The 18526-nt window shown below is 48.8% G+C and overlaps 1 protein-coding gene across 1 annotated transcript in view; it reads right to left on the bottom strand.

The window, feature by feature from the left end:
- Positions 1 to 13498: 13498 nt before the first annotated feature.
- Positions 13499 to 18526, bottom strand: part of LOC143986846 (uncharacterized) — a 124695-nt gene continuing 119667 nt past the window's right edge. Inside the window, exon 26 of the mRNA XM_077485255.1 lies at positions 13499 to 14938. Within this exon, the coding sequence (XP_077341381.1) occupies positions 14112 to 14938 (827 nt within the window). The 3' untranslated portion in view covers positions 13499 to 14111. The remainder of the gene's footprint in view (positions 14939 to 18526) is intronic.

The raw sequence follows: 18526 nt of genomic DNA on the forward strand, positions 1-18526 counted from the left end.
ATAGTTTGTCAAAACCAGGATGATCTCGGGGAGGGTACTGGGTATTGTCACTGATATGAAGGAAGCGCATTATCATGTCATAGTGTGACCTTGGAATTACAGCAGAATAAATGGGTATGTGATGGATGGGGTGGGTGGACCAATAAGCATGTTCTTCATTTTTTTTTTTAAGTAAACCCTCAGACAAAATGGGCCCTGATTCTTTGAGTCTGATGTGATATTCCAGTGCTGGTACTGGGCATTTCCTCCTGGGGTCTAGTGCAATTGGTGTTTGCCGATTGACCATTGGGGTGTCTGGTGCTGCTAGTGGCTGCCTGGACTTCAGAGCACCTTATCCTTTTTCAGTCGCTGATTCACTACTTTTGACGGGTTCGTACACTGAATCAGAATTGGAGAGCTCTCTAAAGCTCTCATCTGTCATACTCTGCTGATGGGCAGCTGTAGGATGGGTACTCTGCTGATGGGTGGTTGTAGCATGAGTACTCTTCTGATGGACAGTTCTAGGACGGGTACGCTGCTGATATGCGGCTGTAGGATGGGTACTCTTCGGAGGGGTGGCTGTAGGATGGGTACTCTGCTGATGGGCAGCTGTAGGATTGGTACTCTGCTTATGTGCTGCTGTAGGGTGGGTACTCTTTTGATGGACGGCTGTAGGATGGGTACTCTTCTGAGGGGTGGCTGTAGGATGGGTACTCTGCTGATGGGCAGCTGTAGGGTGGGTACTCTGCATATGTGCTGCTGTAGGGTGGGTACTCTGATGATGGGCGGCTGTAGGCTGGGTACTCTGCTGATGGGCGGCTGTAGGATGAGTACTCTGCTGATGGGCAGCTGTAGGGTGGGTATCTGCTGATGGGTGGCTGTAGGATGAGTACTCTGCTGATGGGTGGCTGTAGGATGGGTACTCTGCTGATGTGTGGCTGTAGGACGGTTACTCTTCTGATGGGGGGGCTGTAGGATGGGTACCCTACTGATGTGCTGCTGTAGGCTGGGTACTCTTTTGATGGGTGTCTGTAGGATGGGTACTCTGCTAATGTGTGGCTGTAGGCTGGGTACTCTGCTGATGTGTGGCTGTAGGATGGGTACTCTGCTGATGGGTGGCTGTAGGATGGGTACTCTGCTGATGGGTGGCTGTAGGGTGGGTACTCTGCTGATGTGTGGCTGTAGGATGGGTACTCTGCTGATGTGTGGCTGTAGAACGGGTACTCTTCTGATGGGTGGCTGTAGGACGGGTACTCTTCTGATGGGTGGCTGTAGGATGGGTACTCTGCTGATGGGTGGCTGTAGGATGGGTACTCTACTGATGTGCTGCTGTAGGACGGGTACTCTTTTGATGGGTATCTGTAGGATGGGTACTCTGCTGATGGACGGTTGTAGGATGGGTACTCTGCTGTTGGGTGGCTGTAGGATGAGTACTCTGCTGATGGGCGGCTGTAGGACAGGTATTCTGCTGATGTGCAGCTGTAGAACGGGTACTCTTCTGATGGATGGCTGTAGGATGGGTACCCTGCTGATGGGCAGCTGTAGGATGGGTACTCTACTGATGTGCTGCTGTAGGCCAGGTACTCTTTTGATGGATGTCTTTAGGATGGGTACTCTGCTGATGGGCGGCTGTAGGGTGGGTACTATCTGATGTGCAGCTGTAGGATGGTTACTCTTCTGATGGGCGGCTGTAGGATGGGTACTCTGCAGATGGGTGGCTGTAGCACGGGTACTCTTCTGATGGGTGGCTGTAGGATGGGTACTCTGCTGATGGGTGGCTGTAGGATGGGTACTCTGCTGTTGGGTGGCTGTAGGACAGGTACTCTTCTGATGGGCGGCTGTAGGAAGGGTACCCCCGATGGGTGTCTGTAGGATGGGTACTCTGCTGATGGGCGGCTGTAGGATGGGTACTCTCTGATGTGCAGCTTCTTCTGATGCATGGATTTATGGGACATGACATATGCACTCTAAATGGCCAAATAAGTGGGAAGGCTGGCCGAAGGGACTATTTAACCCTCCTCCTCTGTCAGGGCCAGGGTTGCCATTTCTGGGTGGTGGGGGGTGTGTTCGGTCCTGCTTTGTCCTCCTCACTTTCTCCCCTCTGCTACATCTGGCCAGCGTGCAGCCCACCTGGTTCTCTGGTTCTCGTAGCGCTCATGCTGGGGGGGGGCTGTCCGTCCGTCCGCCCGCTTTTTCTCAGTCCCCCCTCAGCGCCATGTGGCCAGCGTGTGGCCCGCCCGCTTTTCCCGGCTCTCATACCGGGGGGGATCTGGAGGGGGGGGCGTTCATCTGGCCATCTGTCCTCCTTTACTAATCTCCCCACAGCTCCGTGGGGCCAGCGCGCAGCCCGTCCGTTGTTCCCGGCGCTCATGCCGGGGGAGCGGGGGGGGGGGGGGCGTTCGTCCAGCCATCCATCCACCTTCAATCATCTCCTCATAGCTCCGTGGGGCCAGTGGGCGGCCCACCCCGTTTTTCCTGGCGCTCATAGCGGGGGGGGGGGGGCGCGTCCGTCCATCTCTAAAGGTTCCAAGCTCCACCTGGCCTGCTCCTCTCCTCGTGTATGTTTGGTTCATGAGGGGGGCAGGCTGTCGGTTTACACCTGGTGCTCACTGGGGATAGGCAGTCTCCCGCAAGTCACTCCTTTCTTCCCCTCAACCGGCGTCTTTGCTGCAGTGTCAGTGGGGATCAGACCACCCACTGCAGCCATGGCAACGGCCAGACCTGAGGCCAGGTTTGCTGCTTTCACTTGTTTTACTTTCTTTGATCAGTGTTTTTTTTTATCGCAGCTAGCGGTTTGTCCAGCGTTTTTCTGTCATAGCAGCATTTTCTGTCGCATTGTTCTGTCCAGCATTTCCGTTATGGCGTTCTGTCGTTCGGTCCAGCATTTCCGTCATAGCGTTTTGTCCAGCATTTCTGTCATAGCGTTCTGTCCAGCATTTCCGTCATAGCGTTCTGTCCAGCATTTCTGTCATAGCATTCTGTCCAGCATTTCCGTCATAGCGTTCTGTCCAGCATTTCCATCTTAGCGTTCTGTCCAGCATTCCCGTCATAGCGTTCTGTCCAGCATTTCTGTCATAGCGTTCTGCCCAGCATTTCTGCCACAACGTTCGGTCCAGCATTTCTGTCATAGCGGTCTGTCCAGGATTTCTGTCACAGTGTTCTGTCCAGCATTTTGGTCATAGCATTCTGTCCAGCTTTCCTGTCATAGCATTCTGTCCAGCATTTCTGTCATAGCGTTCTGTCCACGTTTCGGTCATAGCATTTAGTCCAGGTTTTTTCTGTCATAGCGTTCGGTCCAGTATTTCCGTCATAGCATTCTGTCCAGCATTTCCGTCATAGCGTTCTGTCCAGCATTTCTGTCATAGCATTCTGTCCAGCATTTCCGTCATAGCATTCTGTCCAGCATTTCCATCTTAGCGTTCTGTCCAGCATTTCCATCTTAGCGTTCTGTCCAGCATTCCCGTCATAGCGTTCTGTCCAGCATTTCTGTCATAGCGTTCTGCCCAGCATTTCTGTCACAACGTTCGGTCCAGCATTTCTGTCATAGCGTTCTGTCCAGCATTTCTGTCACAGTGTTCTGTCCAGTATTTCGGTCATAGCGTTCTGTCCAGCTTTCCTGTCATAGCATTCTGTCCAGCATTTCTGTCATAGCGTTCTGTCCAGGTTTCGGTCATAGCATTTAGTCCAGGTTTTTTCGGTCATAGCGTTCGGTCCAGTATTTCCGTCATAGCATTCTGTCCAGCATTTCTGTCATAGCGGTCTGTCCAGGATTTCTGTCACAGTGTTCTGTCCAGCATTTCGGTCATAGCGTTCTGTCCAGCTTTCCTGTCATAGCATTCTGTCCAGCATTTCTGTCATAGCGTTCTGTCCAGGTTTCGGTCATAGCATTTAGACCAGGTTTTTTCAGTCATAGCGTTCGGTCCAGTATTTCCGTCATAGCATTCTGTCCAGCATTTCTGTCATAGCGCTCTTTCCAGCATGGCGGTCCTAGTGTTTCCACCCCTGTGTTCCTGTCATAGCATTCTGCCCGGCATGTCTGTCATAGCGTTTCTGCCCCTGGATTTCTGTCATAGCGTTTCTGCCCCCGGATTTCTGTCATAGCGTTTCTGCCCCCGGATTTCTGTCATAGCGTTTCTGCCCCTGGATTTCGTCATAGCGTTTCTGCCCCTGGATTTTTGTCATAGCGTTTCTGCCCCAAGTATTCTGTCATAGTGTTCTACCCGCATGTCTGTCATAGCATTCTGCCCCAGGATTTCAGTCATAGCGTTCTACCCAGCTTTTTCAGTCATAGCGTTCTGCCCCAGGATGGATTTCTGTCAGTGATCTGCCCAGCTTTTTCTGGCTCGGCGTTTCAGTCTCAGTGTTTCTGGCTCGGCGTTCAGTCAGCATTTCGGTCATAGCATTTCTGCCCCAGGATTTCTGTCATTGCATTTCAGTCTCAGCATGGTTTGTCATTGCATTTCTGGCCAGGATTTCTGCCATTACATTGCTGTCTTAGCTTTCTGTCATAGTGTTTCTGCCCCAGGATTTCTGTACATTGCATTTCTGCCTCAGCTTTTTGGTCTTAGTATTGCTGTCACTGCGTTTATGCCCTGGATTTCTGTCACTTCGTTTCTGCATCAGCATTAACTTTTAGCATTTCTGTCATGGCGTTTCTGTCGTGACATATTTTCTATCAGTATCTCTGTCATAGCGTTTCTGCCCAGCATTTCTGTCATAGCAATTATAAATATAGAGTGGTCCTGCGCAACCCAAATGTTACTAAAAAGTGCTACGTGCTTAAAACCAAAATTAATATAAGTGTATAAAAAATTATAAATGCATAAAAAATAGGCACAAAAAACAGTCCCAAAAATCAGTCCCAAAATCTTGGTTCAATAACATCAGATGCATTCAAGGAATGGTGCAAAGAAATATGTTCATCTAAACACAGGAAACTCTCCCAGAACTCTCACCTCAGAACTTTTAAAAACAGGCACATCAGGTATATCAGACAGCTTCAGTTCCTTTCTTAGCCACCAGAGGATCTTCAACAATAAATGATTGGAATACCGTGTATATCCATGCTAGGCAACCAGAGGGCCAAACATCACTGTATTATTAGATAGTGTCTGCGATGGCGATATCTGCTGATATGTGCAGCTCAAAGATGAAACATAGGGAGAGAAGAGGGGCTCCAATAGTGTAGTAATTTATTAAAAAATTGGGTTCAATCAGTTAAAAATAAGATAAGACTCTCACATTTAAAATAATAAGAAAGCGCATAAAGAAAGATGGTGTACCGGCGTCTTCCGCCAGTCTTACTTCACTTCCAGTATCGCGTCACGCCACTCCCTACGCGTTATGTCAATCACGTGACTTCTTCAGGGGATCGTGATTGGTCGTGAGCACATTCCTTAAATACACCATAACCGGAAGTGCCCGCACGGCCTGTCATAGCATTTCACCCTCTGGGTTTAGCCTCAGAGTTCCTAGAGGGGCGTTGTTCACTTATGACATACTCTGATAGGTTTGTCTTTGTTGATTGCCATGTCTCATCGTATCTGTGTTCATGTTTGTACCTGAGTCAGTTAGCTAGGGCTCGCACATCAGGATCTGTCACGTCTACAGATCACGATACTAGCCCTGAGTTTTCAGTTAATTACCTGTCTCTGCGCTGCAGGTTACTCAGGCTCGCTTCCCACTTACACAAGGGTGGGGAGGGGGGTCTGTCGTCAGGTTCATGTACGCGTAGTGGTCTTGACATTTCTGCTCATGTTTCATTCTTGGGTAGGCAGAGGGGCGTTGTTGTTCTCGTGTCTGATTGTCTGTCATTTATCTAGTTTGTGTGTTTTAGGTTGGGCCGTCTTGGCATCCATACCATTATCAACCATGCTTGCACTCACTTCCTTCAGCCCGGCCATTGTTGGGGGGCTAGCTGATTGGTGCTAATATTGTTTCGCCACTGGGCTCACCTTTGGGTCAGAAACAGCCATCAATCTTCGTCAGTTGATGTCCTGTTGTGTTGAGGCCCTGGTTACCGCCCAGGGATGTGTAGTCAGGGTGTGTCCTAGCCACGGTCCTTAGGTGGTAGGTTTGGGCGACGTCGTCATGATTCTGGATTCCACTCTCAACTCCGATCTTTTGTCTAGGAGGTTGCCTGGAGTACTGCTCAGGGACGTCGGTCCAGTCATTTTTCTGATCCCCGGTCTGTTCCAGGTGGGGGGGGCTTCAGTCACTTGGGCATGGCTGTACCATGCCATGGGACTTATTTCCCTGGGTTGGAGTCTGACTCTCCTTCCTCGGTTAAGGATTTTGTCTTGGTTGGTAGGTCTCAGGCTGAAACATGACCTGTTCGTATCTGGTGGGACCAGTGTCCTGTGTCTGGCATGGTGTCTCCAGGTCGAAAATGCTCTTTGCCATGGTGTCTACTCCATCACATCTATCAGGCAGCCAGTTTTCCTCTCCTGTCACTGGTCTTTTTGCACTCTCCCTCTCACTTCCTTTTACCAGGTATGGGTAGGCCAGGGGTTGGGGGGCTTTTCACTGTGCTACTTCTAGGGGCAGACTGACAACTCATGGGGCCCCCGGGCAATAGAAGATCATGGGGCCCCCTTGGTCTCCACACTCAAGCCAAACCTGCACAGGGAGACACTGGAGAGAGAACATACACACAGGGGGACACTAGAGGGAGAATGCACACGCACACAGGGGGACACTGGAGGGAGAACGCACACACACACACACGGGGGGGGGGGACACTGGAGGGAGAACGCACACACACACGGGGGGGCACTGGAGGGAGAATGCACACACACACAGGGGGGGACACTGGAGGGAGAACGCATGCGCACACACACACACAGGGGGGACACTGGAGGGAGAACGCACACACACAGGGGGGACACTGGAGGGAAAACGCACACACACACAGGGGGGGGGACACTGGAGGGAGAACGAACACACATGGGGGGACACTGGAGGGAGAACACACACATACGGGGGACACTGGAGAGAGAATGCACACACACACATGGGGGGGACACTGGAGGGAGAACGCACACACATGCACAGGGGGGTCACTGGAGGGAGAACGCGCGCACACACACAGGGGGGACACTGGAGGGAAAACGCGCGCACACACACAGGGGGGACACTGAAGGGAAAACGCGCGCACACACACAGGGGGGACACTGGAGGGAAAACGCACAAACACACACGGGGGGGGGCACTGGAGGGAGAACGCACACACACGGGGGGACACTGGCGGGAGAACACACACACACACACACGGGGGGGGACACTGGAGGGAGAACACACGCACACACACACAGGGGGGGACACTGGAGGGAGAACCCACACGCACACACACACACACACACACACACAGGGGGACACTGGAGGGTAAACGCGCACACACACAGGGGGACACCGGAGGGAGAATGTGCACACACACTGGGGGACACAGGATAGAGAACGCGCTCACACACACCCACACTGGGGGACACTGGAGGGAGAACGCACACACACTGGGGGACACTGGTGGGAGAACGCGCGCGCACACACACACACACGGGGACACTGGACGGAGAACACACACGGGGACACTGGAGGGAGAACGCACACACACACACACACAGGGGAACACTGGAGGGAGAACGCACACACACACACACACACACACACACACACACACACACGGGGACACTGGAGGGAGAACGCACACACACAGGGGACACTGGAGGCAGAGCGCACACACACAGGGGGACACTGGAGGGAGAACACACACACACACAGGGGGACACTGGAGGGAGAATGCACACACAGGGGGACACTGGAGGGAGAACGCGCACACACACACAGGGTGACACTGGAGGGAGAACGCGCGTGCACACACACACAGGGACACTGGAGAGAGAACACACACACAGGGGGACACTGGAGGGAGAAAACACACACACAGGGGGACAGTGGAGGGAGAATGCACACACACACAGGGGGACACTGGAGGGAGAACGCGCATGCACACACACACAGGGGGACACTGGAGGGAAAATGCACACACAGGGGGACACTGGAGGGAGAACGCACACACGGGGGGACACTGGAGGGAGAACGCACACACGGGGGGACACTGGAGGGAGAACGCACACACGGGGGAAGACACTGAAGGGAGAATGCGCACACACACATGGGGACACTGGAGGGAAAATGCACACACAGGGGGACACTGGAGGGAGAGCACACACAGGGGGACACTGGAGGGAGAGCACACACAGGGGGACACTGGAGGGAGAGCACACACAAGGGGACACTGGAGGGAGAATGCACACATGGGGGGGCACTGGAGGGAGAACGTGCACACACATAGGGGGACATTGGAGGGAAAATGCACACACAGGGGGACACTGGATGGAGAGCACACACAGGGGGACACTGGAGGGAGAGCACACACACTCACACACGGGGACACTGGAGGGAGAGCACACACACACACACACAGGGGGACACTGGAGGGAGAGCACACACACAAGGGGACACTGGAGGGAGAACGCACACATGGGAGGACACATGCACACAGGAGGCCACTCACACAGGAGGACACAGGCACACAGGGTGACACACGCACACAGGGTGACACACGCACACAGGGGGACACACACATGCACACACAGGGGGACAGTGGAGGGAGAGCACACACAGGGGGACACTGGAGGGAGAGCACACACACATGGGGACACTGAAGGGAGAGCACACAAGCACACACACACACACACACACAGGGGGACACTGGAGGGAGAACGCACACACAGTGGGACACTGGAGGGAGGATGCACACACAGGAGGACACGCACACAGGGGGACACATGCACACAGGGGGGACATGCACACGGGGGACACGCACACAGGGGGACACTCACACAGCACAGGAGGACATGCACACAGGGGGACACTCCCACAGAACAGGAGGACATGCACACAGGAGGGACACGCACACAGGAGGGACACGCACACAGGGGGACACGCATACAGCACAGGAGGACGTGCACACAGGGGAACATGCACACAGGAGGACACGCACACAGCACAGGAGGACATGCACACAGGGGGACACGCACACAGCACACGGGGGACACGCACACAGGAGGGACACGCACACAGGGGGACACGCACACAGGGGGACACGCACACAGCACAGGAGGACGTGCACACAGGGGGACATGCACACAGCACACGCGGGGACATGCACACAGGCGGACATGCACACAGCACAGGGGGACATGCACACAGGGGGACACGCACACAGCACAGGGGGACATGCACACAGGCGGACATGCACACAGGGGGACATTCACACAGCACAGGAGGACATGCACACAGGACACTTACACAGCACAGGGGGACATGCACACAGGGGGACATGCACACAGCCAGGAGGACACTGTGGAATGGGGGGACCCGGGGCCCATACATCTGTACCTGCCCCCACATCACGTGTGGTGGCCCTGCTGTCTCAGCTTCACTCACTGAGTCACCGGATGCTGAGACACTTCTAATGGTGCGCTGCTCCTCGCCGGCCCCTCCACTCTTCTAGTCCGTCCCAGGTGATATCACGACACATACAGTACAAGCACCTGGGATGGACGGGAGGGAGGGGCCAGCGGGGAGCAGCATGCAGTTAGCAGTGTTATTATCTGCATCGCGGCATGTAATTCAGCTGCTGCAAGTGGCCTCTCATATGGCCGAGTCCGGGCCCCTAATGTCCTAGGGCGGCGTCCGAGTGACAGACTGGTCAGTCCGCCCCTGGCTACTTCACTGGTGTCCGTTGAGGTTTTTCAGTCTTCTTGCAGGGGTTCCTTGGGTCAGCCCTTGCTCCCTTTCCCCCACGTATCCTCTCATTCACAAGCAGCTCATTCTCATGTATTGGTTACGTTGGGCATCAGGCTCATCCTATCCTTCACGGGACGTTCAGTTGGGTTCTGCGTAGCTTTGCAGGCTCTAAAGGGGGTTCCTTCTCATCACCAGGTCAGGAGTCGTGGGTTCTCCTGTCACAGCGGATACTTATTGGTTACTTACTGTTGCCAACCGGGCACGCGTCATTCTATGGATTGGATCTTTACCTTCCCTTTTCCACCAAAACTTTTTGCCCTCTTTTCAGGCATACTGACCAGCCAGGCCATGGCACACCTCAGGCCTTGTTTCTTAAGTATATCGCATTTCCCACTTGAAGACTCCGATTACAAGTGGGAAGGCTGGCCAAAGGCCAGCCTGTATTTGTGGGAGGAGTCTGAGGGACTATTTAACCCTCCTTCTCTGTCAGGGCCAGGGTTGCCATTTCTGGGTGCCCACCCACCCGTTTCCCCCAGTTTTGTCATACATACTCATAGCATTTTTCTTATTCTTACATTCAGGGTATGCCCTCTTTTCAAGCATACTGACCAGCCAGGCCATGGCACACCACAGGCCTTGTTTCTTAAGTATATCGCATTTCCCACTTGAAGACTTCGATTACAAATAAGTTAAATTGCAAAGTTTTTGTACCAGAAACTGGACCTTCTTGTAACTAAATAGAGCTGTAGCATCTGATACTTGAAAGCCACTGGCCAGTGGACAAGGGACTCATCCACACATATGTTTTTATCAGGGACATAAAGCTCAGCAAACACATCTTAATTATGGAGTTTTACCACCCCCAAACTGCAAATGAACCCTCAAGCCCCATACACTCTATCAGATTTTCTGCTGAATTTTTCCTTCAGATTTACCAAAACCATATAATATGAGGTCAGACCTTTGGAGTTTCAATGTGTATGCAATCAGACAGGCCCTTGCACTACATGGTTTTGGTAAATCTGAAGGAAAAACTCAGCAGAATATCTGATGGTGTGTATGGGGGCTTCACTTTTCTGAGCCCCCTATAGGGCTGCTTTCACACTGATGTGCTGCGGTTTACCTGCATTGCATCGGCAACTTTCCTGAGCTAGCTGCACTGTCAGACTTCTATTATATCCTGCAGATGTGGCACACTTTCTGAAAGCTCACCAAAACTCCTGCACTCAGAAAGTGCACCAAACCCATAGGATATAATAGAAGTCCATGGCTAAGCGCAGCTAACCCAGGAAAGCTGCAGGTACACTGCACTGCACCCGCGGTGTGGGGGAAACCGCAGCACATCAGTGTGAAAGCTGCCCATTATTATTATTTCCAGTGTATTGCTTTACACTGACCTGAAGATCTTCAGCCGGGCAATGCAGGCAGCACGGTCAGATGTGCGGTGGGTAAGCAGAAAGATGATATCTCTCACCACCCGCCCCGCATCACTGTTGTTCTGCCCTCGCAGCCAGGCTGCTTCAATGTCAGAGGTGCGTCAGGGAGCAGAGAGATGACATCTCTCACTGGCAGCCCCACATCACCATGTGCTCAATGGACCAGTGCTGCCACCAGTGCAGTGACAGTCCACATCTGATAGCAGATGGCCTGGCAAGTGACAATTCGCATCTGGTGGCAGGTGATGTGGCAAGTGATAGTCTACATCTGGTGGGTGGCAGGGGACATGGCAAGTGACAGGCTGCATCTAAAGGTAGGTGATGAGGCAAGTGACAAGCTGCATCTGAAGGCAGGTGATGAAGCAAGTGACAAGCTGCATCTGGTGGCAATTGACAAGCTGCATCTGGTGGCAGGTGACGAGGCAAGTGACAAGCTGCATCTGGTGGCAAGTGACGAGCTGCATCTGAAGGCAGGTGATGAGGCAAGTGACAAGCTGCATCTGGTGGAAAGTGACAAGCTGCCTCTGGTGGCAGGTGACGAGGCAAGTGACAAGCTGCATCTGGTGGCAACTGACGAGCTGCATCAGAAGGCAGGTGATGAGGCAAGTGACAAGCTGCATCTGGTGGCAAGAGACCAGGTGAATCTGGTGACAAATGACAAGCTGCATCTGGTGGCAAGTGACAAGCTGCATCTGAAGGCAGATGATGAGGCAAGTGACAATCTGCATCTGGTGGCAAGTGACAAGCTGCATCTGAAGGCAGGTAACAAGCTGCATCTGGTGGCAAGAGACAAGCTGCATCTGGTGGCAAGAGACAAGTTACATCTGAAGGCAGGTGTTGAGGCAAGTTACAAGCTGCATCTGGTGGCAGGTGATAAGCTGCAGCTGGTGGCAGGTGATAAGCTGCAGCTGGTGGCAAGTGACCAGCTGCATCTGGTGGCAGGTGATGAGACAAGTGACAAGCTGCATCTGGTGGCAAGAGACAAGCTACATCTGAAGGCAGGTGTTGAGGCAAGTGACAACCTGCATCTGGTGGCAAGTGACAAGCTGCATCTGAAGGCAGGTGATGAGGCAAGTGACAAGCTGCATTTGAAGGCAGGTGATGAGGCAAGTGACAATCTGCATCTGGTGACAAGAGACAAGCTACATCTGAAGGCAGGCTGTTGAGGCAAGTGACAAGCTGCATCTGGTGGCAGGTGATGAGGCAAGTGAAAAGCTACATCTGGTGGCAAGGGACAAGCTGCATCTAGTGGCAAGCTGCATCTGAAGGCAGGCGATGAGGCAAGTGACAAGCTGCATCTGGTGGCAAGTGACAAGCTGCATCTGGTGGCAAGTGACAAGCTGCATCTGGTGGCAAGTGACAAGCTGCATCTGGTGGCAAGTGATGAGGCAAGGAACAAGCTGCATCTGGTGGCAAGAGACAAGCTGCATCTGAAGGCAGGTGATGAGGCAAGTGACACGCTGCATCTGGTGGCAGGTGATGAGGCAAGGAACAACCTGCATCTGGTGGCAAGTGACAAGCTGCATCTGTAGGCAGGTGACGTGGCAAGAATCAAACTGCATCTGGTGCCAGGCGACAGTGGCAAGTGACATGCTCAGGGCTCCCGCTGGCTCTGCATTATATATTACAATGTAATATAAGAAATAATGAGCTTCAATCATCCTGACACAATATCACCCATGGTGCCATGATGATTGCTGCGCTAACACCAGCCATTGCCCCACCACCCCCGGGCCTTGCCACAATTTTCTTCCACACAGACCCTGATGCCAAAAAGGTTGGGGACCACGGATATAAAGCTTTCAGTGATAGCTTTATGATTGTTGGTTTTATTAGCTGATGTTCTTCAAAGTCCACTGTACTCATAAGTGCAGGTGTAGGATCTCCGTTATTTTAGTATGAAACCATGCTTGACAAAACAAATAATTCAGAAAAGAAAATGTTGGATGAGTGTGACAAGCATCCAGCTGTTATAAATTCTGCCCATAATTTAATTAACATAGTGATTTCCTATGATTGTAAACTCCATCTAGTGGTCATAATGTGGTAGTTTTCCTGAAATACTTAAATCGTGAAAAATTGTTTGATACCATATTATGGTCATTAGATGGAGCTAATGATCAAAGGAAATCAATCATTGTATGAAAAAAAAAAAAAATACAACTAACATTTGCTATGGCTCTGCAAATTCTTGTTACAATATATGTTTTCTTTTTAGACCTCAAGTGTTTGTAAAAGCTTACATCACAAAAATGTACTCAACTAACAAAAGGTAATGATTATATTTTTATTTTTCTACTGCCATCACTGACCAACACTTCTTCATCCATGTCTTTGGGGAACTCTGATCTCCTTATTATTATTATTTATTACAAGTACTTCTATAGAGCTGCCAATTTACGAAGGGGTTCATATATACATTGTACATTCACATCAGTTCCTGCCCTCAAGGAGCTTACAATCTAAGGTCCCCTAACTCACACTCATACATATACACACTAGGGCAAATTTAGACAGGATCCAATTAACCTGCCAGCATGGGAGGAAACCCGGAGTACACAGAGGAAACCCACGCAGGCACAGGGAGAACATGCAAACTCCAGGCAGGTAGTGTTGGGGTTCGAACTGGCAACCCTAGTGCCGCTAGGTGGAAGTTCTAACCACTACTGTGGTTGCCCCGTGAACCATTTCCTACATGATGAAGATCAGCCATGGAGTATATCTGAGGTGTATATCAGGGTGTGCTTCTTCCCCACATGAGAGCTGTGATGTCCAGCAACATTCATATAGAAGACATTTCCTGCACTCAAGGCACTAATACACCTTGAGGGTTGTGTGGGATCCCTGATGTACAGGAAGACAGGACTTCAGCGAGGAACAATTCCCTCACTCAGGACAGGAAAGTGGCTTCTTCTCCGTGTGAGATTTCTGATGTCTGTAAAGGTTGAACACCTGTGAAAAAGATTTCCCGCACTCAGGACATGAAAATGGCTTTTCCCCCGTGTGAGTCCTTTGATGCTTGATAAGTTCTGATTTTTCCAAAAAACATTTCCGGCACTCAGAACAGGAATAGGCCTTCTCCCCTGTGTGTGTTCTCTGATGTCTGTAAAGACAGGACTTCCCTGAAAAACATTTCCCGCACTCAGGGCAGGAAAACGGCTTCTCCCCCGTGTGAGACCTCTGATGTGTGACAAGATCTGATTTTTGTAAAAAACGTTTCCCGCACTCAGAACAGGAAAATGGCTTCTCCCCCGTGTGACATCTCTGATGTCTGTATAGATTGGACTTCTCTTGAAAATGTTTCCCACACTGAGGACAGTAATATGGCTTCACCCTCATGTGAGATGTCTGATGTCTGTAAAGACTGGACTTCCATGCAAAAAATCTCCCGCACTCAGAACAGGAATACGGCTTCCCAACTGTGTGTAATCTCTGATTATTATAAAGATTGGACTTCTCTGAAAAACCCTTCCCAAACTCAGGACAGGAAAACTTCTTATTTGTTGGAAGGACGGCCCCGTCCCTCACAGTCTGAGGTTCCTCAGGATAAGAGGAATACGATGGTCCATCTACACTGTGTGGTGCCGGATGGACATTTGAGGTAGTCGGGTTTTCTCCTGGACTATACTGTGTGATGTCCTCATCTTCTACTTTACAGTCTGGAGACAAAGTGAGACAATCCTCTGAGGTTTTCCTCATCTCCCGTCCATCTACTAAAATAGAAAGAAAAAGATTATTACTAGACATTGTTGTGAATTCATGAAGAAATACATTTAATATTCACTAGCGGAGATGAGAGATTTCAGTAGGCCTAAAAAAAGGTGGATGAACTATAGTGTTGATATTATTGAACTGTGACCTCTTGGAGAACTTTAAAAAGCAAGGTACAAGATCTCACAGGTTTTTCCAAATGTTAAAAGGATTAGCTATCTTTTAAAGTTCTACAAGCCTGTATTGAGACAACCTGAACAAAAGGGGGATTTTGTCATAACATATACCTCAAAATATCATATTTTGTTATTTTTGTTTTAGTCTGGTAAAATTTAAATCAGCCATACCAAAGGACCACTTTCCCCTGCCATCAGAATTAGGTGACCAATTTATATGACCCATTGAAAGGCTGGGCTGCGACAAACAAAAGTCTCAAGCTGACTCAGACTGAAGCCACAATAACTTTTAATTCAAGGAAGGTTTAAATAAATAACCTATTGTATCAGAGAGTGAACAGATATCCTAAAGTCAACCTCAATATGGACTCAGATGTCAATGAGACAATGACTAAGATACGAAGTGGAGGTCTACCCCAACAGGACAAATAAGACACCTCTATTAGAAAAGTAAACAATGGGATTGTGTCCTGAATGTTCAAAGTTCATTTGAGACGCTGCAAGGAAACATTGAAAATTGTGTATATTTTTACATCATGAATATACGTATATTAGAAGCAGGGATATGATATTTTACTATAGTACAAATGTCTCAAAACATGGTGTGAGAGGAATATACAGGCAGACATATTTCAAAAATACTTCAAGTGATTCAAACTGTATGCAATATTTGTGGGTCAACAAGAAGATATTGTGGTTTGGTATCTAGTGATCTGGGGAACTTTGTCATGGAGAGATTATGTGTGAAAGTGTGATTATAAATAGAAGTGTTTTAGCAACGAATTAGTATTATGAAAAACATATAATCGTGATTATAACTGTATAAGAATTTAACCTATGTTTAGATAAACAAAGATTGGATACCCCGAATTATACATGTATCCATATAGATAATAATTGTATGTGATATTGTTTGATATATATCTAACCCGTGTCCTTTATAAATGGACTAAAGATTAATAGATATTCATTGATATGCATATATATCACCATTTTATGCAAGTGATTATTCAAAATTATGTTAAGGTATTTCATATTATACTATCATTCCGTTAGAACATATATAAACAACGAACGTATATTATAGAAATAAAAATATTAACTTAAAGAGATAAAACACCAAACACATGTGAGACACCTGGTGGTTGAAGGTGCTATTACCTTAAAATCACGAGACTACTGGGAAAGGTGATCATTAAGTCTGCCTGCCAATAGGAAAGGGACACATACCCTCTGGGCAGAACTTAGTATAATTTTATGATCTTTTTGTTTAAGAGGATATTTAAAGAAACTAAAAAGATGGTCAACGGGAGGAGAGCTGGGGGGAGAGAGTCAGGGGGAAGCTTAGGGACCCCCCCTGAGAAGGGACACTGGAAGACTCCCAGACAACTGACACTCATGCACCATGCATGAATACACATTTTTACATTCATGAAGATCCCTGCTCCTTGGAACTTGGAGGTCACACAAAGTAATTCCTCTGTAAGAGAATCTAGGTTGAAAGCCACGGCAGCCATCTTAAAATTCCTGGTAACCAACAATCCACACTAGTAGCCAATCGGAATGGGTAAATATACCATATTGACAAGTATATGTTTATCATCTCTTCTATGTTTTCTTAAATATTGATTTTTTGAATATTCTATTATTGAAAATATTTCTCCCGAATCAATAACCGCCTTTTAGATTTTTCTCTAAATTAAATTTTTCTTTTTGTAAATTTCTTTTTGCATAGATGCCAATTTTATTGACAAACAAATGTCTAATTTATTTCACATTGTTAACCACTTACTTACCTGCAGTATAGTAATGGTTGGACGTGTGAAATGCAGACATTCTGTTTAATTGTCAATTATCAAAAGGTTATTGATTCTACCGAGAAGTGATAATGGTGATAATTGTGTCCAAGGTACTACTACGCCCAGTTTGAGGGTGTTTCCATTAATTGTCAAAATGATCAAGTAATGCAATCTGTATTTTAATATTTCATGTAAATATTTGTCTTTTGTCAACCAATAAATGTAACTACTTTGTATGATCATTTATCTCCGTGAATAAGTTTCACATGTATAGACTGTGTCATATAGATTGATTCTGTATCTTAAAAATATCTTTGTTAAAAATTACTTAACAAATATTGTGTGGGAAAATGTCCTAAAAAGCACAACAACATGGGCTGATTGGTTCCCCTAAACCAGGACTCCGCCCACATCAGGCAGCTTTGTCTCTGAGGATCTTACAATTCCACCCTCAAAGTAACTAGTAAATGGGTCCTCTGATCTCCTACCAGATCATTTCTTTATTCATGGACCTTAGTCAGAGAGTGAGGAAACAACGAGAACTGTCTTTTATAGGAGTGACAGTGATGAGGGGATTATAGGACGAGTGTCCTCTCCCCCTCTATCACTCATTGACACTTCCTTATTTAGTCCATGATTTAGTCATGAATAACAGTGGGGCTGAGCCCCACCAGAGGTCAGAGAGTGAGGATAGGGGGAGAACAACCAGGATGAAGACTGGACTGATCAGATATAAATTAAAAATCTGATATAAATTGTCCAGCTGGTAGAAAATGTGAGTAAAAAAAATTAAAGTTAGACTTACCAGTAACTTGTTTTCCGGATAGTCTTTCAGGACAGCACCCAATAGATCATGGCTCCTCCTCCAACAGGAAACACCTCATCAGCCAAAGCTTTAACAGGAGGCCTCCATGCAACTTCCTTCAGTTGTTTATAGAGAACCTCCAGCCCCTGCTGCAACACATAAGCGACAGTTATATCATAGTATTACAGCAACAAGAAAAGGGAGGGGGTATTGCTGTCCTGAAAGAATATTGGAAAACAAGTTACCAGTAAGTCCAACTTGAATTTTCCCAAAACGTCTTTCAGGACAGCACCCGAGACGATAATCGAGACTTACCCCATTTAGGGTGGGACAACAGCCTTCAAGACTTTCCTTCCGAAAGCCTGGTCCCCGCCCACCAGGAGGTCTAACCTATAATTGCGGGCAAAGGTCGTCAGACTCATCCATGTAACTGCTTTACAGATCTGTTCGGGGGTGGCACCAGCTCTTTCTGGCCAACTCACCGCCAAAGCTCTTGTAGAATGAGCCAAAAATACCAACTGGACTCTCCTGGCCTGAAAGGGAATAGGCCTCTGTGATCGCCATTCTCAACCATCTGGCAATGGTTCCTCTTAGCTTAGCTTGTCTACCTTTCTTACTACCAGCATATGAAACAAATAATGCGTCTGAACGCCTAAAGTCCTTAGTGGCTTCCAGGTAACTTAAGACTGCTCTCTTAACATGCAAGGTATGGAATAATTCTTCCTTCTTTCCCGATAGATTAGTGCAAAACGTAGGGAGTATAATCTCCTGAGCTTCGATTTTGAACTGAAGCGACCATTTAGTAAAAAA

Source organism: Lithobates pipiens, unplaced genomic scaffold (assembly GCF_037356315.1).
Source record: "Lithobates pipiens isolate NorthernLeopardFrog02 unplaced genomic scaffold, aLitPip1_a1.2 Scaffold_18, whole genome shotgun sequence".
In the NCBI taxonomy this organism is placed as follows: Eukaryota; Metazoa; Chordata; class Amphibia; order Anura; family Ranidae; genus Lithobates; species Lithobates pipiens.